The following is a 21,789-nucleotide window of genomic DNA, read 5'->3' as shown; positions in this document are numbered from 1 at the left end:
TGCCCTCGACTCGGCCAGGCGCACAGAGCACACGAGACCATGCTCGAGAGTGTGCGCAGTCGCCGCGTCTACGGCGCATCGCTCGTCATCGTCCTCCCGCTCGGTGGGCTCCCCTCCCTCTTCCTCCTCTCCGTCCCACCCTAGCTGACACGGCGCACACGCACAGCGGGCGCACTCGGCTACTACCTCCGCACCCGCCACGACGACGACGTCTCGTCCTCGGCCTCGGCCATCCTCGCCTCGACCTCACCCTCATCCTCCTCCTCCATCCCGCCGCCTCCACCGCGCAAGCTCACACCCGCAGAAGAGGTTGCGCTGCTCAAGGAGCAAGCTGCAGTCGAGGAGCGCGTGCGCATGCTCCGGCGCAAGGAGGGCGTCCTCGCCGACGAGGCAAAGGAGCTGCGGGACAAGCTCGAGCGCGTGAGGAACCGCGGTCACGCCGTCTGAAGCGCGCGCAGTCTGCTCAGCCGACGCGGTTGGGCGTGCGCAATCACGGCGCGGCGAGCCTTGAGCATCAGAGGTGCGTGAACTCGCTGGGGATGTCCCGTTCCCGCTTCGCTTCAAGCCGGAGTTGCTCATCCACCTCGTGTGTGTCACGCCAGCTGCAGCCACGTTACGCGAACCAGATCTTCAGAGGAGCGCACGCCCCGGCAGACGTCTCCTCGCCGTGTCAGACGGGGCAGACGCGCGACTTCGTCGCCGCAACCTCGGACGGTCGAAAAGGCCTGTCTCGAAGCGGCGCCATGGAACGATGGCCGGGGCCGGTGCCATGTACGATTGTTGTTGCATCATCTCGCACTTGACAACCGAGACGGAACGCGTCGGATGACGATGAGATGAAAGCGTCCTTCCGCGTTTCGTTGCGGCTGCGAGATGTCCCTCGGATTCGCGTTCTAGACCAGCAGAGCCTCGTGAGCCTTTGCTGGACACTCGAGTCTCGCAAAGAGCTGTTCCAAGGCAGCAGAAGCGGGATCTGGGGCTGCGCGTGTCTCCTCTTCTCCGTCGTCGAGTGCACGCGCATGCACGCGCTCTCGCTGCTTCCGCACTTCCGCGCACCGGCTGCGCCTGCGCCCTTGACGACCGCACAACGATCTGCACGACCTGTCACGACCCCTAGAACGCGTCTTCAATCCATCTGCACTCCCGTCACGCCCGCTCGAACCGCTGCGTCCCGCCAGACAAAGGCGCCGCAACTTCGTCTCTCGCAGGCCACAGCCGCTCAAGAGGCACGCGTGCACGCCATCGGCCCGGTGCCACCGCGCAATGGCCGCCCTCGATGCGCAGAAGCGCCTGCCGCGGCCCGTCGCCCGCGCTTCACCGCCAGCTGCACCTTCCGATCTCGCCCTCGCAATGGACGGGAGCTTTGTCGAGACGACCAGCGAGGCGGCGGCCAGAGCCATGGCGCGGTTTTACGCCGAGCAGAGCGCGGGGCAGGGCGCGGGGGAGGAGTGGAAGGTGCAGTCGAGGACGGATGAGCGCGGGAGGACCGTCTACCGCATCAGGTGCGCTTCTTTCTCGCACTTGAGGCCTTCTTCAGGCTGACAAGCGCTTCTGCAGACCCCTCGACGCGCCCTCGGTTGCCTCACCGACCTCTTCCTCCTCGTCCGCCGCCTCTTCAGGCCACCTCCCCTTTGCCCGCCCATCACACCAGCCCATCCCCTCGCCCAAGCAGCAGCAGCAACAGCCGAGCATAGCGCTGCATCGCTCGAGCCTGCGCCAGTCGCGCTCGATCCCGCTGCTGCGCTCTCCCGACCAGCCCGCACACGCGGAACCGCTGCTCAGCCCGTCCTTTCCCGCCGCTTCCGCCTCTACCGCTGACGGCGCGGTAACAGAGATCGCAGACAAGGCCCCGCGGCAGCAGCACTACCTGCGCAAATCGCCCTCATCGCCCTCGTTCCGCGCGCCCGCCGTTTTCTCCTCTCCGACCTCGTCCTCGTCCCTCGCGCCGCCTCTTGGCACGCTGCGCCCCGCCTCACGCGCCCGTTCGGCGGCGTCTTCCTCCGCTGCGGCAGGTGCATCGGGGGAAGGTGACGTACTCGGCCGGATCCTCGGCTGGCGAGCAGACGTCGGCAGCGGCTCGGTCTCGGGCTCGTCTGCTGCCGGAGAAGCGGGTCGGAGCGGAGGTCGACGGAGAGAGGGACGCAGTGGGCGGATCAGAGGGCTCAGGGAGGTGCTTGCGGGAGGCGCGAGGGGCACGAAAGGGAGCAAGGGGAATGAGTCGGACAGGAGCGACTTGCCGGAGGACCGTGAGTCTCTCTTCTCCTTTACCTCTACTTGACTCGGCGCCAGACCGTTACTCACGGGCTGCTTCCGCAGTAGTGGAGGAGCTCGAGGAGAGCGAGGCGCCTGCTTCGCCTGCTTCTTCGACTGGAAACGGCCAACATCCGTTCGCGATGGCGAAGCAGCGGCCGTCGAGGCAGCGCGGGCGGTTTGGCACTGGCGTGCGCATCCGCCGTCTGCCTACAGTCGGTGTGGCGCCTCCGGACGGGGCGCGAGACGGGCACCACCCCATGAGGGAGGTCTCGTCGAGCGACTCTATCCGCACGGCCACCGCGGCAGACCCGCTCCTGCCCTCGCTGCTCCCGCCGTCTTTCCCCTTCCCAGCATCGACCGACTCTCCCGACCTTCCGGCACCTCCGCCACGAACGCCTCGCACACGCTTCCAGGATCCGCACGTCTTCGACCTCTTCCACCGCGACCCAACCTCGCCCTCTTCCACGTCTGGCCCCTCAGCTCCGCCTCCAGTATCTCAGCCCCTCCCCTTCGGCTACCACGGCCGCCTCGACAGTGCGAGCTCGCTCGCGTCGTCCCGCTCGAGCGCGAGCGGCGCGGGCGGGAGCGGGAGCGGCACGGGCACGTCGCTCGAGATTGCTCTTGTGCCTCGGCCGGGCGACGATCCTCGCTTCGTCATCTGGGGCACGACGGCCGCGCCTGCTCCTGCTGCTGCTGTGCGATCGCCGAAGCAGGCGGGACGGAAGGGCAGCGTGCCGGTGACGGAGCCGGCGAGCCCGTCGTCCGCTGCGCGCAGGTGGAGCGTCAGCATGAGTCCGCGCGGGACCGGCTCCGGCTCGGGCTCTGCGTCGTCGGCCGGGACGGGGGTCAGCTCGCCGCCGACGAGCGTGCGCGACTCGGTCGGGAGCAAGAGCAGCCAGAGCGCGGCGGACGAGCGCAGGATCCTCATGGCCGCGACGGTCGAGCGGCTCGTCGCCGAGCTGACGTCGAAGATCGCGCCCGCGCTCCTGCGCGACTTCTTCCTCACGTTCCGCCACTTTCTCGCGCCGCTCGACCTCCTCCACCTCCTCGTTGCGCGCTTCACGTGGGCGATGCAGCCGCCGCTCTCGTCGGCCGACGACGCTCTGCGGCGCGTCGTGCGCGTCCGCACGTTTGTCGTCCTGCGGTACTGGCTGCTGAATCACTTCCAGGACGACTTTGTCCCCGACCGCGCGCTGCGGTCTGAGCTTGCGCGGTGGCTCAACGAGTGCGCCAAGAGCGACGAGTACCGCGCGGCGAACGGCGGGAGGGAGCTCAGACTCATCAAGGCGCTCAAGAAGACAGCGAGGCGGTGCAAGGACGCATACCTCGCCGGCGGGACTAAGCACACGGCCGACGGAACGAGTCCCGTGCTCGGCACGAATGGCGTCACGGACGACGATGTCGACCTCGACTTTGGTGGCGTCGCAGGCGCGGCGTTCGGCTCATTCCGTGGCGGCAACAAGGACTTCCTCTCCGCCTCGACCTCTTCCGCCTCCTCTGCGCAGCTCGCAAGTCCGCATCACCACTCGACGACGGACCCGCTCGACGCGCTTGCCTCGTCAGCCGAAGCGGGCGCGCCGTCCAACCCGCTCGCCCGCTCCTTTTCAAGCGCACTGGGCACCCTCGGCCGCTTCAAGCGCAAGCTCGCCTCTGCCTCGCTCGCGGCTCGGCATGGAAACGAAGCAGACGCGAGTGGGCGCAGAGGTGCGCTCGAGCTGGAGAAGGGCGAGGAAGGCGACTTGCTTTGGGTCAAGGGCGGCGTCGAGCGGTACCTCGAGTACTGGGGCATCCAGCGCGAGTCAGAGGGAACTGAAGAGGCTGAGCGCACGCCCGAGCTCGTGCCGGCCGGGACGAGCAGCGAGGAGCGGACGCCGCGAACAGACGAGGGCGAGCAGGACGCGCTCACGCCTAAGCCGGACGTTTTCGTCGAGCAGGTCGAGACCATCGAGCCGCTCGCGCCCAGCGCACTTAACGGCGTCGGTCTCGGCATCGACGGCGCGCAGGACCTGCCCGTCGCTGCACTCGACTACGCCTTCCCGCCGCCCAAGCCCGCCTCTGTTGCAGCTGCCGCCGCGCCTCCTGCCTTCTCGCTTGCGCCGGGCGCCTTCGGCCCGTACTCCTCTTCTGAGCGGCCTCACTCGGTGCGCATCGAGCTCGACGACCTCGACGACTCCGACTCGGACCTCGACGAGGATGTCATCGAGGCGAAGAAGACGCTCAAGCGCCTGCCTGCGACGCACGACCTGCGTCTCGTCGCCGCTGGCATCGTGGCCCCGCCTGCCCTTGCTCACGTGCAGCTCCCGCCGATGACTGCGACACGTCGGCGATCGTTCGAATCGGAAGCGTCCTCATACGGCTTCGTCGGGTCGCGCGATCCGCTCGGATGGGGCAACGAGCTCGACGGCCCGCCGCGCGAGTCGGTCCTCTTCCTCGACGAAGAAGTCGGCTACGAGCCCTCGCAGGGCGTGACCGTCATTCCGAACTTTGTGCTCGAAGGCCTCGTCGACTCGGACGACGACGACGAGCCGGGCGATGTCGAGGCTGCGCTGAGGCGCCTCGAGGGCCTCGTCGACGACAGCAAGGAGCGCGAGAAGGCGCGCAGGGTCGAGCGGCAGATGGAGCGCAGCTCGAGGCTCGAGCAAGAACGACTGCGCGCGTTGCAGGCGGGCGAAGCCGTGCCGCCGCCGCTTGCGCCCGACGATGACCGGAAGTGTCCGTCAATGTCGATGTCGGGGGAGAGTGCTGATGTGGCGACAGCTTCGCTTGGAGAAGCCATCGCTGCGCCCGTCTCAGCGGGCGTCCGATCTTCAAGCCCGCCACCAGTCGGACCTGTCCTCCCGGCGTCTATTCAACCGCCCGAGCCAGCGCCGCGCAAGCCGAGCGTATCCAGCTCGCAGTCGGGCGTCTCGGCCGTCGACTCGCGCAAGCCCTCGATGAGCCGCATCTTCAGCCTCTCCGCCCGGCCCTCGTCCGCCCGTCCCGGCCTGCCCGCGAGTTTCGTTGCGCGGGCGCCCGCTCCGCCCACGCACCGCTCGTTCGTCCTGTTCTGCCGGACCGAGACGCTCGCGCAGCAGCTCACGCTCATCGAGCGCGACATGCTCCGCCTGCTGAGCTACCAGGAGCTCGCGAGCGGGAGCTGGCGCGAGCGGATGGGAGAGACGGACGTGCTCGACTGGGAGGCGTACGTCAAGGATCGTAGGAGGGCGGACGTCGAGGCGAAGCGCGAGGGGACATCCACCGCGAGCGCCGTGCAGGACTTGATCGCCCGATTCAACTTGACGGCCAATTGGGTCTGCTCAGAGGTGCGCTCAACCGTGTTCTCCTCAGGACGACCAGGCGCTCACTGGCTCTCACTCGCAGATCCTTCTCACTGCCAACATCGACGAGCGGGCCATGCTCGTCGCCAAGTTTATCCGCCTCGCTTTCGTGCGTCAGTCGCTCGCTTAGTCCGCCGAGCCTGCCTGACTCGGCCTCTTGCGCACACAGAAATGCTACTGCCAGTCCAACTTCCAGACGCTCACGCAGATCGTGCACGGCCTGCAAATCCCGGACGTCGAGCGGCTGCACAAGACATGGGCGCGTGTGCCAGCGTGGGAGATGCGCAAGTTCCGCGGCATGCAGGTTTTTGTCTCGCACCTGAAGAACGTGCGTCGGACTTCTGTCTGCTCCTCAGCGTCGCGCCTGACTCGCTCGCCTTCCGCAGTTCAAGCACCTGCGCGAGCTCACGACCGCCATCCTCTCCGAGAATGGCGCGGCCGACCTCGGGAGCACCATGTCGAGTGCAGCAGCTCCTGCGGTCAAGGGCTGCATCCCTTTCATCGGTGCGTCCGCAGCCGAGGTATTCGAAGATACAGGCTTCGAAGATCCAGGCTGATCAAGCGGCTATTGCAGGCCTGTTCCTCCGAGACCTCGCCACGAACGCCGAGCTGCCGACCTTCCTCGACCCGACGGCACCGAATGCATCGGCCGCCGTCAATTCGGCCGGGTCGCTCACGGCCGTCGCAGACCCTTCCGCGTTTGCCGACTTTCCCCCGCTCCCTCCCGACACGTCACTGGCACCACTCGTCAACGTGCACAAGTTCCGCGTCCTCGCCCAGACGGTGCAGCGCGTGCTCGCGTTCCAGGAACTCGCGAGCCGGTACGCGTTCGAGCCGACGCCCAAGGTCTACTTCAAGTGCCTCAAGATCCGCTGCCTCGAGCAGGGCGTCATGCGCGAGCTGTCGACGAGGCTCGAAGCTTAGCTGGCTGTCCTCGGCTCTTGTCGGTGTTTCCTTCTTCCGGTGAAGATCCAAGTCCCTGTATCCCGGCCGTTACTTGCGCCGTCTCTTCTTTCCGCGCGTGTTCCTCCGCCTGTTTGTTCCTCTCTCCTGTCGTACTACCTCCCAGTGAACGCGTAACGATGTCCCGGACCAGCTTCGCTCAGGACTCGATTCGGGCGAGAAAGCTCCGCCATGGCGACGCGATGAGCAGGTCCGCGAGCCAGACTGGGGCGAGCAAAGTCTCTGTGCAGAGTACGTTACGGTGCAGAAGGGCAGAGACGGGGCAGTGCTTGCGTGAAGCGGTGGCGTCGACGCGCGCGGACGGCAATTTCGGGGCGGGACGCAGATTGGCGGAGCGAGGCCTCGTCCGCGATGCTCTTGTCCGCGTAGCTGCCTGTCTGCCCGTGCTGCCTGCCCGCTCCCCGGCCCAGCCCTCGCTGCCCGTGCTGCCCCCGCCCTCGTCGGGGGTCGGCTCGCCCCTCTGCCCGCTCCCGCTCGTCCTCGTCCCGTCCCCGCGAGCGATGAACCTCTGAACACCCGCCCCTCGTCCCGCAAAGGCAGCCACGCCTGAGCAAGCGAGTCTCGTACGCCGTACAGGCTCACACAGGCCCCGCCCACCGCTTCACCTCGTCGTCGCGCCTCGTCTCCGTCCTCTCATCCCTCGTCCCTCGGCGCTTGCTTTCGGCTCGCCATGATCATCGACGGCGTAAAGGTGCGCCCCACTCGCGCGTCTTATCAGTCTCACAGAAGCTTCTGACAGCGCTCTCCCTGCAGTTTGCCTGCGAGCAGTGCGTGCGCGGGCACCGCCAAGCCGGCTGCAACCATGTCGATCGCCCGCTCCGCGAAATCGCAAAGCGCGGGCGGCCGATCACGGCGTGCTCAAAGTGCAGGGAGCTGCGGAAGGCCTCCAACACGCATCGCACCTGCTCGCACCACGACACGACCGACGGTGCGCCCAAGCCCTGCCTGCGCTCAGCCCGGTCCCGCTCGGGTCTCTCGATCCAAGAGACTGACCCATTCTCGCCGACAGCCCCGCCTGTACTGCTCAAGTCCCTCCCAAACGGCGCCAAGGACATGCAGTCGCTCGCCCTCGTCCGCCGCTCTTCCTCCACCAAGTCTTCCGTCTCGTCCGCTCCCTCCGGCGCCTCGCAGTCGCATCGTACGGCGGCCTCGACCCTCGACTCGTCCGCCGCCTCTGCTTCAGATCAGGAACTCGCGATCGTTGGGCGCAAAAAGAGTCTGTCGCGCCCCCCGAGCGTGTCGAGGCGCAGCTCGCTGGCGCGGGACAAGAAGCCGCACGATCTCGCGCACGGCCACCTCGCGGACCACCCGACGCACGTCAACTCGACGTACTCGCCGTATCCGCACCACGCGCCGAAGGAGCACCACCACCCGCACCCGATCCCGCACCCTTCCCCGCTTTCGCAGGGTCAGCCCTCGAGCGCTGCCGCGCGCAAGAAGGGCTCGCTCAGCCCGCCCGACTCGTCCACGGAGCAGCTGGCCCCGCCTGCGCAGGTCCCGACGCCTGACCTCAAGCTTCCGACTCTTCCGTCGCTTGCGGTGCGCATCCCGCAGCGCAGCAACAGCTTGCCGACCACGACCGCCTCGACTTCTACCTTGACGGCCGCGTTCGCCCCCGCTCCCTCCGCCGCTCCTACAGCTCCTCCTGCTCTCGCCACTACCACAGCGCCCGCCGCATTGACGACCGAGCAACTCGCATCGGCCTACTTCTTCCGCGACGTCCCGCCGCAACGCGAGTCCGTCGGCATGTCGCTCGCCGTCTCGCAGCCAGCCATCACCGCTCCGACAGCCGTCTCTGCACCCGCAGCTGTGCTTGAACTGCCAGAGCCGGACGCGATCCAGATGTCGCCCATCACGCCCGTGCAAGAGCTCGACCCCGAAGCTCTCGCGTTCGTCCTCGGCCCGGCAGCGCAGCGACCGGCGAACGTCTCGCTCGCTCCGATGTATGGCGTCGGCGCGACGTTCTACTCGGAGCCCGAATCGACGAATTCGGTGGCGCCCGATCAGCAAGCGCTGTACGCCTTCAACGGCGGCCCAGCGTCGAGCGCGTCTGTTGCGCCGGGGCTCTTTGCGTCCGATTTCTCAGGCCCGTCGTCGACCGCGTCCAGCGACATCTATCCCTTCCAGGGCCATGCGAGCGGGTCGCTACCGCCGCTCAACCCGGCCGTGTACGGCTACCCGCTCGAGCCCGTCTCGTCGCACACGCTGTCGAGCTACGCCGGCAGTGTCGCGCCCTCTGTCTCGGCGACGTCGGCGCTCGAGCGCCTCAACCTCGACTTTGACCTCGACTTTGAGCACGCGCAGCAGCACCAGCAGCAGGCGTTCCACCCTCGCTCGCAGAACGCGTCGCAGCCGCCCTCGCAACCGATCTCGTCCGCCGCCTCCGCGTCGGGTCACGGCCTCGCCCCGCCCCCTCCACCCGTTGGCGACGTCCCCTCGCAGACCGACCTCGAAGGGATTCTCGAGTGGCTCGCGTCGTCCTCGACGGCGGGCGCCGCGCCCCCTCCGCCGCCGCTGCGCGCTGACAGCGGCGCGAGCGGGACGAGTAGCGGCGTCGCGAGCGCGTGGCCGAGTGCACCGCCGTCTGCGCACGGCGGCGGCGGCGCGGACGACGACCTGTGGGGCTTTTCGGGGCCCGTGCGCATCAAGCGCGAGGACGACAGCCATGACGAGGGCGGGGCGAGGCACCGCGTGGAGGATAGGGAGGGGGAGGGGGAGGAGCAGGAGAGCCCGCCGGCGCCGGGGCCGAGCGGAGCGAGTCGCGAGGAGTACTTGCGCGAAGGCGCGTCGTCGCCGCCGCCTGCGCCTCCGCCTTTTGTGGGGGACGACGAGCGCGAGAAGAAGGTCGTGCTCGAACCGCCTGATCCGCGGTCCTTTGTGCGGCAAGTCACGGAGGAGGGGGATGGGGCGGCGCGTGCAGGGGAAGGAGACGGGGACGAGGATGCCGAAGGCGAGCTCGTCGACGAGGACGACGGGTTCGACCCTGCGCGCGTCAAGGACGAAGACCTCGAGATGCTCCGGACGGCGACCATCACGTGCTGCGACTCGTCGGCGCTCGACCCGGCGCACTTTTCCAGCGCGTCGCACTCGTCCGACGAGGGTGCGTATGGCGTTGGCGCGGGCGGTGCGCTCGACGACCAGCCCTACTCGCTCGCCGACCTTGATCTCGAGCGGTTCGGCGTCGACGAGGAGTGGTTCCGCAGCCTCGGCCTCGCGCCGGGGCAGCAGTTCCCGGCGGAGGGCGACGAAGAGGACGACGACGGCTACGAGGAGGACGACGAGGCGAGCGCGCTCGGCGGCGCGGCGGGCGACGAGGGCGTCACGGCTGCGGCGCTCGAGTACCAGCGCAGCGGGTGGACCGAGGAGGACTGGGTGTATGCTGGGCCCGAGGCCGAGGAGCTCGTTGTGCAGCAGGAGGAGCGTGACCGCGCAGAGCAGGCGCACGACCGCGGCGGCATGTGGTGGAGCTGAGGAGGATGCATCCTATCGTCGTCGTGCGCCTGTTTGCCGCTGGTCGGCTCCTCTTTGTCACCTACTTGCGATCTCGTCCTCCTCTCTGTGCTACGTAGCTTAGATATACAGCAACTATACGTGATTACAGCTGCATGACGAGGGGTCCGGCAAAGGCGATGCGGCGGAAGGCAGCGTCCGGCTCGAGCGGCTCCGGAGGGCGAGAAAGCCGGGCTTCGACCGGCCGGCACGACCAAACGTTTCCTCGGCGCTCTTTGCCTCTGCTCTGCACTGCTCCCTAGCCTCGCCTGCTCCCAACACACGCACGCAAACACACACAACATGTCTTCCTCTGCGCAGAACCGCCTCGCCGCCGTCTCGTCGCAGCTCTCGGCTTCGTCGCCCAAGGGCCTCCTCGCCGGAGACGTTGCAGTAGTCACTGGCGTGCGTACACTCTCTGTGAGCGCTCGACGGCACCCGCACTGACGCTGCTCGATTTGCCGACCATCCCGCCCTCTTCCCGCCCCCCACATCGCCTCTCATCTCGCTTCTGTCCTGCGTCCGGATGTTCCCGTGCGTTGCTTGAGGTGCACAGGCCGCTCAGGGTATCGGCCGTGCCACCGCTCTGCTCTTCGCCGCCGAGGGCGCGAAGGTCGTCGTGTCGGACCTCGACCAGGCAAAGGCGCAGAAGGTCGTCGACGAGATCAAGCAGCAGGGCGGCGAGGCCATCGCGGTTGGCGGCGACGTGACTGCCGATGGCTTTGCCAAGAAGCTCGTGGAGGAGACGGTCCAGTGCGTGTCGTCGGTCTTGGCCTGACAGAGCCGCGGCATGCTGACGCGCGCTTCCTTGCGGTCGCGCAGGAAGTTCGGCAGCATCGAGCACATCGTCAACAATGTACGTGCCTGTCTGCCCTCGATAAGCGCTTCAGATGACTGACAAACTTTGTCTCGCAGGCCGGCTTCACCTCGGACAAGGTTCGTTTCAACGTGTCGAAGCATCTTCCTGTACTCGCAGATCCTCATGCCGCGCGCTCGTGCTACAGATGCTCCACACCATGACCGACGACACTTTCGAGCTCATGTGCGCTGCCTCATCTCGCGTACTGCAGCTGCTCTTGCTGATCCACCCTTTCCCGCAGGCTCAAGGTGCACAACGTTGCGCCGTTCAAGATTATCCGCGAGGCGGCGCCGCACCTCCGCTCCAAGGACCCCAAGCGCGCCGCGCGCAACCGCTCGATCGTCAACGTCTCGTCCGTCGCCGGTCTGCACGGCAACGTCGGCCAGACCAACTATGCGACGGCCAAGGCAGGCATCATCGGCCTGACCAAGACGTGCGTGTACCAACCGGACTGTACGCTCATACAGCGCCTGACTTGGGTTGCTCTACAGCGTTGCCAAGGAGTGGGGTCCTTTCGGCGTCCGCTGCAACTGCGTCGCGTTCGGGTGCGTCTCCCTCTTTTGCTCCCTCTTAGCTCCCCGACTGACACCATTCGGTGTACAGCCACATCCTTACGCGCCTGACGCAGGCAAAGGAGCTCGGCGAGACGATCGAGGTGAACGGCAAGAGTGCGTCGCCTCTGCAGTCCGGCCTCTCCGACCTGGAATCCTCGCTAACATGGTCGAACGAGCAGAGATCCCTCTCGGCATCCCCTCTGGCCCGAAGAAGCAGGACGACAAGCCTGAGACGTACCCGCACATGTGCGCGCCGGTCCGAGACCACCTTTTCCATTCAGCGCTAATCCGCTCTCGTCTCGCACAGCCCGCTCGGCCGCCCTGGTACCGCCGAGGATGCCGCCCGTGCCGTCCTCTTCCTCTGCAGCCCGCTCGCGAGCTACGTCTCGGGGCACGTCCTCGAGTGCGTCGGCGGCATGGGCATCTAAGCTGGTACTGCGCAGTCTCTGGCCCAGCGTTCCTCCGTCTCGATCCATCTGTCGTAGTGTGCTCTCTCTATCCCGGTTCATCGCAGTCTGCAAGTGCATCCGTTTGTCTCGCTCTGCATAGTCTGGTGGCAGGAGCTGTTCGATTTTCGGTAGCTTGCGCCAAAACCCCGAGTCGCCCGTCTCTCGCTGTGAGCGTGCGAGCTCGCCCAGCTTTTCTGTCGCGAAATCATTGTGTTCACACATCGATTGCACTTCTTCCGTCACGACTACCGCTCTAGATGCTGTGACGAAGCGCAGAAGAGGAGTGTCAGCCGTCAGCCAAGAACACGACTCGAGCACGAAACGAAGCGCTAAGACTTACCCCCTTCCACCCGTAACCTCGAGCGTGTGCCCACTGACATAGCTTGCCAGGTCGCTCGCAAGGAACAAGCACGCGGCGGCGCCTTCTTCGGGCGAGCCGGGGCGCCCGAGCGGAATGTCGGGCACGCGGTCCGAGTCGGTCTGGGCGTGCGAGCCGCGACCGGGGATGCCAAGTGGGATCTCTGCAGACGCACGAGAGGACCGTAAGACCGGGCAGAGGCGGGAGCGCATATTGTTCGCGTTCGTAAAGCGAGACGAGAAGGATCGACGGTGAACGCACTCTTGCCGTTGACCTCGATGGTCTCGCCCAGCTCCTTAGCCTGCGTCAAGCGGGTCGTGATGTAGCTGGAAAGCATGTGCGTGTAAGCTTCACCTTTGTCCCTCGTGAAAAAACTCAAATCCGCCGCGCTGTTCGCAGCGGATCCTGGACGGCACGAGCGCGCAGTTGACTCACCCAAACGCGACCGTATTGCAGCGCACGCCGAAAGGACCTGAAGATGGTCGGGTAGGTTCCGTCGCAGTCAACACAGCGCTCGGAAGCCAGGAGAGCAGGCGCAGCTTGAGAAGGCTGAAAGCAAGTCGCAGTGAAAGCTGGCTCACCCCATTCCTTTGCGACACTGCAGGGGAGTATAGCAAAGTAAGTCTGTGCAGTACGCAAGCAAGGGCACCGCAACAAGGCTGAGGAAGGCAAAAAGGCGACGAGGACGTACGTCTTGGTGAGACCGACGACGCCGGCCTTTGCGGTTGCGTAGTTTGCCTGCAAGCGACGACAGCAGTGTCAAAGCGACGACAGCAGTGTCAAACCGAGGCTTGATTAGATCCGGCACCGACGAGAAAGCGTACCTGCCCAACGTTGCCGTGCAATCTGAATGAGCAGCGCGAAAGAGCGGTCAGTCATACATCGCGGCGAGACACACGCGCAGCAAGAGCAGGAGCTGCAGACATTGCAGCTTCCCTGCACTTGTGCCGCTGAGAGTCTTCAACTCACCCCGATGTGGACGAGATGTTGATGATGCTGCGATTCTTGTTGCGGTCCTTCGGGTCCTTCGAGCGCATGTGCGGCGCGACTTCCTTGATGAGGCGGAAGGGCGCCGTGTTGTGCACCTTGAGCATGAGCTCGAACATGTCGTCGGGCGTGGTGTGGAGCATCTGCGAAAGATTCGATGAGTCCAACGCCGCTCACGACACAAATGCCCAGCGAAGCAGTATATCCTTACCCGGTCTGCAGTGAAGCCAGCCATGTTGACGACTGGATTATCGTCTTGTCAGCTTTGCTATCAAGGAGGTCTGGACATTGAAGGGTGAGACTCACGAATGTTGATCTCGCCAAACGACCTGAATGCACCTTTGTCAGCTCAACATTCTTCATCTACCCAGCATGACCAGTATGCGCGCAATACGTACTCGACAGTGGCATTGACGAGCTTCTTGGGGAAGTCATCAGCTGTCACGTCTCCTCCGACGGCAATGGCCGTGCCACCGGCCTTCTTGATCTCCTCGACAACCGCCTTTGCTTTGCCTGCCAGATTGGACTGGTCAGCGGCTCTTCCAAGAAGGAGCAGCATCAGTTTGTGTTACCCTCGTCAAGGTCGGACACAACTACCTTGGCGCCCTCCTGTGCGAAGAGGACAGCACACGCGCGACCGATACCTTGTGCGGCCTGCAGGCACATAGGAGTTCAGCCAGAGTCTATACGCAGACGGTGAGCGAGTCGAGCGCACGCCGGTGACGATGGCGGTCTGACCAGCGAGGAGACCCTGAGGATGGGAAGCGGAGAGCTGGCCAGAGACGGCCGAGAGACGAGCCTGAGCGGCGGACATGGTAATAGCTCGGAGACAGTGGAGTACGAAGCAGGAGGAGACAGGAGACAAAGCTTGACAGCGCGAGCGAGAAGCCCCACAACGAGACGGGTCCGGCGACGACGAAGAGCCGGAAGAGCTGCTTCGGCCAAACGCCGCGTGCGAGGCTGTGCCCCTGCAGGCTGCTTCACAAAGGCTTATTACAGACTTTGACACACTGCAAAGCCCGGCAGACATGCAATTCCGAGGCGACCTTGCTCCAGCGTCGCCTTTCCCGCTTGCACTTCTTCCACTCACAGCTACACATCGAGGTAAGTCGACGCGCTCTCAGACTAGCTGGATCGACCCACACCGCACTCTCCCGACTCGTCCTGCCCGCCCCACCCTCTCACGCGGTCGCAGCGAGCTTCATCGGCGGCCCGTCGTCGCTCGCGGCGGCGGGTCGACAGCGAGACTCTCCGTGCCAGAGCAACCCTCTCAGATCCAGTTTGACAGTCTCGTAGTCTTGCCCCGAGTGGACTCGGCATGCAGGGCGCTGATAGAAGCGATCTGACACTTTTTCCCCTCGCGCAGGTGGTCCTCCCCTCGACTCGCCTCGACGCTTTCCTTCCTGCCACCCACCGGCTCTCCCCCCTTCCGCGCGCCTGCTCATCCGCTCGCTCTGGAGCGGGGTCAACGCATAGCGTGCCCTTCAGTGCACGCCGACGCTTTGCTCCCCCTCCGTCCGGCAACTTTTCCTGCTCTCCGCCCGGGGAACCGCTGTGCCTGCACCTTCAAAGCACGCCTGCCGTTCGCAGCACGCCCGCTCAGCCGACCTTGGCGCACCCCTCTACCTGCCTTCTCCCCCTCCTCTCCAAGCCGATGGCAGTGACGATCACAACCCATAACGATTGCGAGGCCCTCGGGCCGAAGACGCTTTTCGTCAACCATCTTTCGAGGCTGAGCCTCGGCTTGGAGCGCGAGTCGGGTAGAGCAGGGCGGGCTGGACCGAGGCATGGGTCTTCTGGACCGCACTTGTTCCCGCTTGACTGGCTCTGCAATCCATCGCATCATTCTTTACGTATGACTGGCGTTGCACAAGCAGGAACCGTAGCGACAGTCCTTTCCGCCTCTCTAGTCCGAGCCACCAGGAGAGAAGGAGCGAGCCTGCCGTGCACAACACTGGTCGCCTGCGAGCATCCGAACCGGCTGAAGAGCGAGTGAGCAACGAGGTGGCTATACATCAACGATGGCGGCGACAACGGAAAGAGGTCGGGAGTCGGGGATCGAGTAGCGGAAGGTGTGCACGTAGGAGAGAGAAGGGAGCGAGGGAAGAATGGGTTGTAAGGGTATCAACTGACTGCGAAGACAAGGGACTCAAGACGGCGGGTATTGCTACAAACCGGGATCAAGGCGGCGAGTGTGAGGGCGGGAAGAGGTGAGGCACCAAGGAAAGAGGTAAGACGGCGACGGGGAAGATGCGAGTTGCGACGAAATGCTGGACGAGGTTGTTGACGACAAGGCACGGCGAATAAGACGGACAGATGGCATGGCGAACAGATGGGCGACGAAAGAGCAGGCGAGGCGAGGAGGCGAGGAGGACTAGGCGTCGATCGAGGCGTAGAGGGTGAGCTCGAGCGAAGCGCTCGCAGCCTTCTCGGCAGAGAGAACGCGCGCCGTCTCGAATGCCATGGTGACGTCCTCCTCGCTCGTGATGAGGATGCGGTCGCCATCCTCGTCGCGGTATCGCAGCCTGAGCGCCGACGAATCGACCCGCGCCTTGTCGCCGCCGCACATCCGGATCTTCTTGAGCACCTTGTCGACGAGTTCCGGATACGGTACCGTGTCGAGCACAACGACGACAAACGTGTCTTCGCCGAAGAAGACCTTGACCCGCACAGCCGTCGCAGACGCTGGGATCGCAGGCGACACGGCGCCCGCGGCGTACGCATGCGGCATCGGCATCGCCGCAGCGCCAGCGGCAGCGCCGTAGCGCCCGTTGAGGAAAGCCCCGCCCGACGAGTGCGCCGACGTGAGCGACGACCGATCCGTCCCATTGCTCGACGACGCCGACGAGCGCTTCATCCCGCCCGACGCCGTCGTCGCGCTCGCGAGCGTCCCGCCCGAGTTCGTCCCGCCAACAGGACGTTGTGCGCCCTTACCCGCCGGCACCTGCCCGTGACCGTATCCGTGCGGTTGCTGCTGCTGCCACTCTGCGCCGTCCGGCAGCTGCGGCGAGTCGGCAAAGCGTCCGCCCGGCGTCGCGTAGATGTTGGGCGAGCTGGCCGAGCGATTCCGCAGCATGGCCGGTGCGCTCGGCTGTGTCCCGGGCGCCGCGCCGTGCGACGCCTGGCGATACACGCCCGGCCCTCCTCCCACGCGCGGCGTCGACTCGTCGGCTCCGCCGTTGTTCGAGTTCGGCAAGCGCGCGTAACTCGCGGCAGGACTGCTCGTGAGCGAGCCGGGCCCGCCCCACTCGGTACTCTGCTTGTTGCGCAGCTGGCGACTGCTCGCCGAGCTGCGGAGCGAGTGCGCGTCGGCACCGGTCCCGACGCTCGACTGCGACGCGCCCCTCGTCGGCGGCTGCCGTGAGTAGCCCGCGGCGCCGTATGCGCCTTGCGGCGTGGGCGGGAGCGGCGCCTGCTGGTGGGTCCGCCATTGGTTGATCACGTTCGAGTTCGAGTCCTCGGTCTGCGCGCGCGGGCGCGGTAGACCAGGCAGGTCGCGCTGCTGCTCCGCCGCGGCGGGCGGGAGCGAGCGCGTTGCAGCGACGGCAGCGCCACCACGGTACCGGGTCGAAGGCGTCGAGCGTCCCGACTCGCTCGGCTCGTAGCGCTCGTCGTCGTCGTCGAAGCCAAAGTGCGGCGTGCCCGGCGCGCCGTGATGCGACGGCGCGTAATGCGAGGCGCTGCTGTGCAGATGCTGGCCCGAGTAGCTGCCCGCCTCGGATGCATGGCTGCCGAAGTGCGCCGCAGACGGACCGTACTCGCTCATCGGCGTCGGCGGGAACTGCGATGCCGGCGACTGCAGGCTGCGCTCGGAGCGACGGCTCGACGAGAGGTGGTGCGCACGTCGGCGCGTGGGCGCCTCCTCGACAGCCTTGTTGATCGCCTTCTGCCACTGCTGCAGGAGCTCTTGCGTGCGGCACTTGATCGTGAACGCCTCTTCCGTAACGTCACCGCGCCATCGCACTTCGAGCAGGTATTGCCCTGTGAGAGCAGCGTGAGCTCCGAAACAGGAGACGCGATCAGGGAGTAAACGCACCGCTGCGGTGGTGAATCTGCGACGCGCCGGTGATGTTGTTCACGAAGATGCGGCCCTTGAGCTGCAGCTTGTTGACGCGCTGGCTCGGCGGGCGCTTGAGGATCGAGTTGCTCTTCTTGTCCTTCTTGGAGACGGCGCCGACCTCCTTGCAGCAGAGGATGATGCGCTCAAAGAGGTAGACGTTGTATTCGCGCTCGTTGTCGCTCTTGATGACGACGAACGTCTCCTGCAGCAAGAGCTGGCCGAACGAGCTGATGTCGTGGCCCTTCCAGTCTTCGACGCGCTGGTTCAGCTCGTCGACCGCCTGTGCGTTGTCCTTGCGCCGCTTCTCCTCGTTGACCTTGTCCGTCACGCGCATGATCGACTCGAGGCCCGCCTTGAGCTCGTCGTAGTACGGGTATGCTTCGGGCGTATTCTTCAGGAGTTGCTGCGGCCGATTTGAACGCGGTGAGCTTGGCGTACGAGCAGACAAAGTAGGATTCCGAGGCTCACCGAGATCAGCAGCGGGTACTTGCATATCCGCTGGACGGGCTTGATGAGCAGCGGCGCGAGCTCCGAGACGGGGTCGAGGACGTGCGAGAGTCGCTGTGGTCAGGCAGCGTCAGATTCCGCCGATCACTAAGCAGAATGTGCACAGCGTACGGATAGTGCGGCATTCTCAGCGATCGCAAGATCCTGCGCGTTTGTCAAGTTGGCGCAATAAGGCTCGTAGCAGGCGAAGTTGTCCTCCTGTGAAGGGCGAAACGCGACAAGTCAGCCTTCCGGCAGCAGGGCACGGATCGATGACGATTCTGCAGTAGAACGCACCATCTGAAGGAAGAGGTTGCCGAAGCGCTGCTGCTCGGCAGGCAGACTCGCGTTGCCTTCGACGCCGATGAGGAACCGTCGCTGGAAATCGGCGAGCTTGTTCAAGTTGATGAACAGGCTGTGGATCTGGTCCTGCGTGAGGATGTCGTTCATCTGGAGTTGCCGCTGGTAGTCCTGCGAGCGCCGACTTCGTGAGCGAGAACGAAGGAGAGCTCGCTGAATCGAGACGCACCTGCAGCACCTCGAGATCCTGCATATACTTCCGCTCCGAGTCCAGTATCTCGCGCACGACAAGAGACCGCTCGTCCGATGGACCGGCCTGAGGCGGAGGATCGGGCTCATCGGGCGGAGGAAGGAGGACGCCCTGCGATTCGAGGAGGTCGAGGAGCTTGGTGACAGTGTGGACGACCTGCGGGGCTGACATGAGCTGCACTCGTGCCGTGCAGTCGGGAGAAATGCACGCACTTTGACGACGCCGTTCGTGTCCTGCCCGTACAGCTCGTTGACCGCAAACAGATCCCCCTCAGGCCAGCGCAGGTCCTGCTTGCACGCCATGATGAAATGCGCCGCGCCGCGCTGGCACGCCTTGAGGTTGCTCAAAGTTGCCTGCGGATTGACGTCGAGCTGGTGCGCGTGCCCGAGCTGGTTGAACAGGAAGCACAGGCTCGCGCCTAACCGCAGGACCGACAGGACCTGCGAGACGGGGTCGGTCTGCGCGCCTGCACCTCCCGCACCGCCTGGGCCCGACCCGTCAACCGGCCCGCCAATCGCGGGCGACAGCGCTCCCTGCGCGGCTGCGAGCGTCGAGTCGGTCGAGTCGAAGAAGCGCTCGCGAAAGTCGGGCACGCGGTACAGGCGCTCGCGCAGCGTGCTGCAGCGCTGGTAGATTGACGACGACGCGGTGGCGGCCTTGTTCAGGGCCGAGTTGGTCGCGACGGGGAAGTCGTTGAGGGTCGAGGGCATGCGGTCGAGCGTCGTGGGCCGTCCGCCGGGTCCTCCTCCGCCTGGTGCCAGGCCACCGAGGAGCGGGCTTGCGGCAGGGCTCGATCCCGCGCTGGGCGTCGGCGGGAGAGAGGATTGGAGCATGTTGTTTGCTCGCAAGCCGTTCGTGGCGGAAGCTGACGAGGCGTTCGGCGAAGGGAAGCCGTTGACGGGCGGAGGTGCGGCAAGTCGAGCTGCCGCGTACGGGTGCACGCTGGTCATGGCGTGTGCTACTCGCTGAGCCCAACACTGAGGCGATCAGGCGTAGGTTTGCAGAAGTGCGAAACGGGCCTGGCCAGAGGGGAAGGGGGGAGGCGGTGGGGGCTGAAGTGAGCGAGCACGCCGCGCTGGACGATGCGGCGAGACTCGGCGTGTACCAGTCACGCCCGGGTGCGCTCTCGATGGCTGCACAGGCGCGCAGCTCGGGTTGCGGGGGCGGGAGAGCGGCGAGCGCAGGGTAACGGACGGAGGACGAGAGGGCCGGAGCGGGAGACGACGCGGCGAGCGGTGGCGGCGCGAGCGTGTGAGGCCCTGGGCACGCAAGAGTGCAGTGCGCCTGGCCGGTCGTCGGGGCTGCGCAGCGTCACTCTGTGCGACGGCGAGCGAGGCCAGCGGATGCGCAACAAAGCGGGCACAAAGGTGCGCGCGCGTCTCGACCGCTGGCCGTCTCGCGCCCTCGCGCTCGAAGAACAGGGCGATCCCTTCCACTTCCGCAGTCTGCAGAACGTCTCGTACGACACCAAGCTCGCGCATCCCTCCTTCTTTCGCTCAATCGCTCGCACTCCCGCCCTGCTCGCTTCGTCGCTGCACTCGCCCGCCGCTGCCCCACCCCCGTTTCATTTACCTCGACCCTTCGCACCCCGCAGAGTCGGCCACCAGAGCGATCAATCGCCATCTTCTCCGAACTGACCCTCGATCTCGCCGTCGCGGCTTCATCTCTTCCTCTATCCTCACTCGCTCCTTACGAACACCCGCTCGCAATGGCTTGCGCTTGCCTCCCCGTCACGCGCATCTCCTGGTCGCGCTGCGGAAGCAACAGGATCGCGCGCTCGCGTCTCGGGTAAGATCTCCGCGCGACGTCGCCGTTGTTACTTACGGTAGCGCCATCGCGGCGACCCGGTCTTCTCGACGACTCGGTCGCCTCTGTGGTCAAGCGCAGCGCGAACGTCCGCGTTGTCCTTCTCGCGCTGACCCTGTCGGCCAGAAGCGCGCTCCGCTGGCGGCTGCTCCGCTTCAGCTGCGTCGAGCACGATCCGGTATGCTCGCCGCTCGACGCGTGCGAGCCGGTGGGACGCGCTAATTAGATCCCTGATCGTTGCTACGGCAGGGTGTGATCTGATCGGCATGCTCATGCGACTTGGCCTGCCTCGTCGGAGCCCTGCGTAGGCGCTAGTGAGCGCTCGGCGAAGATGCCGACCGACCTCCTTCGGAGCGCGCTCGCGCGCCACTCGGTTGCAAGAAACTGCTCGGAGTGCAACGCTACCGACACTACTGCTATACTGCCGAGGAATGGCCACACGCGCTCAGAGAACGGCTACAGTCCCGAGTAAATCGAATCAAACACCTTCTCGTCGCCGTCGTCATCGCGCTGCGTCCCGTCGAGGCTGACCTTGACGCCGTGTTCGAGCTGGTCCTGCGCGCCGCCCTGCGGCGATTGTTGCCCGACAACGCAGCTGCCATGCATCTTGGCGAGGCCCGACGGCGCGAGCACGCTCGTGATGGCGTGCATCGAGTCGCCGTCGCGGTGCGGCGGCACCATGCCGCTCACGGTCGGCGGGAGGCTCGTGCAGTCGCGGATGGCTGGCGTGTCGCCAATGAGGAAGTAGACGACGGGCGGCGTGAGGACAGGCGAGCGCCGCGTAGGGTACCGCCGCTTGACGAGCTCGCGCGACCCGATCGAGTAGGTCCAGAGCTCGAAATCGCACCCGAGGAGCGCGAGGACGGCACGCGTGCCGACGTCGTCTTTGTGACGGTGCGGGGCGAGGAGCGACCCCTGCGAGTGAATGGACGAAGTGACCGAGTGCGTCGTCGTAGTTGTGTGCAACGATGCCGTGTCCGAGTACGGGTCGATGGGGCGGTAGCCGCGCATCTTGACCCAGATCCACTGTGCGAGCTCATGCGCCAGCGTCGCAATTACCAGCACTGCCCCGCGACTGTTCAGCGAGCTGTTGACGCGAGACGGACCAAGCAAAAACGCACTCGAAAGGTTCGCCAACTCCTCCTTCTCGTTCTCCTCCTTGGCGCGCTCCATCTCGGTGTGCAACGGGTACGCGACGAACACCCGCTCCGCCATCTCGCGGGGGAAGTCGCGCCACGCCTTGTCGACCGCATCCTGGCTCGGCACCGTTTGAAGCGCGACAATCTGCGGCGGCTGCGCGAAGAGGCCGGCAAGCTGCGAATCGAGCGCGGCGAGTTGAGACGGGTCGCGGGGACGGGCGTCGGACCCGAGGAGGGCGGGGAGGAAGACACCGCGCAGGGATGGCGCGGATGGGTGGTCCGGCGAGGCGAGGAGCGAGAGGAACGAGTCGGCGACGGTGGCAAGCGCAGTCTGTCGTGCCGGAATCTTGCGCAGGTGCTGCAAGCCCACGCCAAGGGTCAGCAGGCGGCTCGAGAGCTTGCAGCGCAGGGGGGGGGGGGGGGGGGGGGGGGGGCCCCCCCCCCCCCCCCCCGGAAAAAATTGGGGGGCGGGGGCGGGTGGGCAAGGCGGGGGGGCCGCCGGTAAAATATGCACATTAA

The 21,789-nt window shown here is 65.9% G+C and overlaps 7 protein-coding genes across 7 annotated transcripts; 4 read left to right on the top strand and 3 right to left on the bottom strand.

Annotated features, from left to right (window-relative positions):
* Positions 1-39: 39 nt before the first annotated feature.
* Positions 40-447, top strand: JCM10292_001391 (uncharacterized protein; the record flags this gene model as incomplete). Its single annotated transcript, XM_076652830.1, has 2 exons — positions 40-103; positions 167-447. The coding sequence occupies 2 exons, from the start codon at positions 40-42 to the stop codon at positions 445-447; spliced, it is 345 nt and encodes a 114-aa protein (XP_076501619.1).
* Positions 448-1,263: 816 nt separating this feature from the next.
* Positions 1,264-6,494, top strand: JCM10292_001390 (Ras-GEF domain-containing protein; the record flags this gene model as incomplete). Its single annotated transcript, XM_076652829.1, has 7 exons — positions 1,264-1,502; positions 1,558-2,246; positions 2,317-5,555; positions 5,614-5,679; positions 5,740-5,898; positions 5,957-6,074; positions 6,145-6,494. 7 exons carry the CDS (start codon positions 1,264-1,266, stop codon positions 6,492-6,494), a joined length of 4,860 nt encoding a protein of 1,619 aa, XP_076501618.1.
* Positions 6,495-7,203: 709 nt separating this feature from the next.
* Positions 7,204-10,004, top strand: JCM10292_001389 (copper fist DNA-binding domain-containing protein; the record flags this gene model as incomplete). The annotated part of the gene is made up of 3 exons (XM_076652828.1): positions 7,204-7,224; positions 7,287-7,461; positions 7,543-10,004. 3 exons carry the CDS (start codon positions 7,204-7,206, stop codon positions 10,002-10,004), a joined length of 2,658 nt encoding a protein of 885 aa, XP_076501617.1.
* Positions 10,005-10,325: 321 nt separating this feature from the next.
* Positions 10,326-11,863, top strand: JCM10292_001388 (SDR family NAD(P)-dependent oxidoreductase; the record flags this gene model as incomplete). Its single annotated transcript, XM_076652827.1, has 10 exons — positions 10,326-10,427; positions 10,579-10,775; positions 10,845-10,878; positions 10,938-10,958; positions 11,027-11,064; positions 11,123-11,314; positions 11,373-11,426; positions 11,485-11,549; positions 11,615-11,681; positions 11,743-11,863. The coding sequence occupies 10 exons, from the start codon at positions 10,326-10,328 to the stop codon at positions 11,861-11,863; spliced, it is 891 nt and encodes a 296-aa protein (XP_076501616.1).
* A 274-nt stretch (positions 11,864-12,137) lies between these two features.
* Positions 12,138-14,043, bottom strand: JCM10292_001387 (SDR family NAD(P)-dependent oxidoreductase; the record flags this gene model as incomplete). The annotated part of the gene is made up of 13 exons (XM_076652826.1): positions 12,138-12,144; positions 12,225-12,405; positions 12,504-12,568; positions 12,678-12,714; positions 12,824-12,840; positions 12,934-12,980; positions 13,067-13,088; positions 13,212-13,372; positions 13,441-13,472; positions 13,536-13,558; positions 13,628-13,742; positions 13,802-13,883; positions 13,945-14,043. 13 exons carry the CDS (start codon positions 14,041-14,043, stop codon positions 12,138-12,140), a joined length of 888 nt encoding a protein of 295 aa, XP_076501615.1.
* Positions 14,044-15,603: 1,560 nt separating this feature from the next.
* Positions 15,604-19,275, bottom strand: JCM10292_001386 (uncharacterized protein; the record flags this gene model as incomplete). Its single annotated transcript, XM_076652825.1, has 7 exons — positions 15,604-17,210; positions 17,266-17,692; positions 17,758-17,850; positions 17,908-17,994; positions 18,073-18,246; positions 18,305-18,481; positions 18,538-19,275. 7 exons carry the CDS (start codon positions 19,273-19,275, stop codon positions 15,604-15,606), a joined length of 3,303 nt encoding a protein of 1,100 aa, XP_076501614.1.
* A 1,312-nt stretch (positions 19,276-20,587) lies between these two features.
* Positions 20,588-21,628, bottom strand: JCM10292_001385 (uncharacterized protein; the record flags this gene model as incomplete). Its single annotated transcript, XM_076652824.1, has 2 exons — positions 20,588-21,195; positions 21,253-21,628. Coding segments are annotated over 2 exons (984 nt in total), but the record flags the coding sequence as incomplete, so codon positions are not given.
* Between the last annotated feature and the right edge of the window lie 161 nt (positions 21,629-21,789).

This window comes from Rhodotorula paludigena, assembly GCF_050403205.1.
Source record: "Rhodotorula paludigena JCM10292 DNA, Rt_paludigena_JCM10292v1_ctg94, whole genome shotgun sequence".
Lineage (NCBI taxonomy): Eukaryota > Fungi > Basidiomycota > Microbotryomycetes > Sporidiobolales > Sporidiobolaceae > Rhodotorula > Rhodotorula paludigena.
The sequence above is the reverse complement of the archived record's forward strand: the minus strand, read 5'-3'. Positions and strand labels throughout refer to the sequence as shown.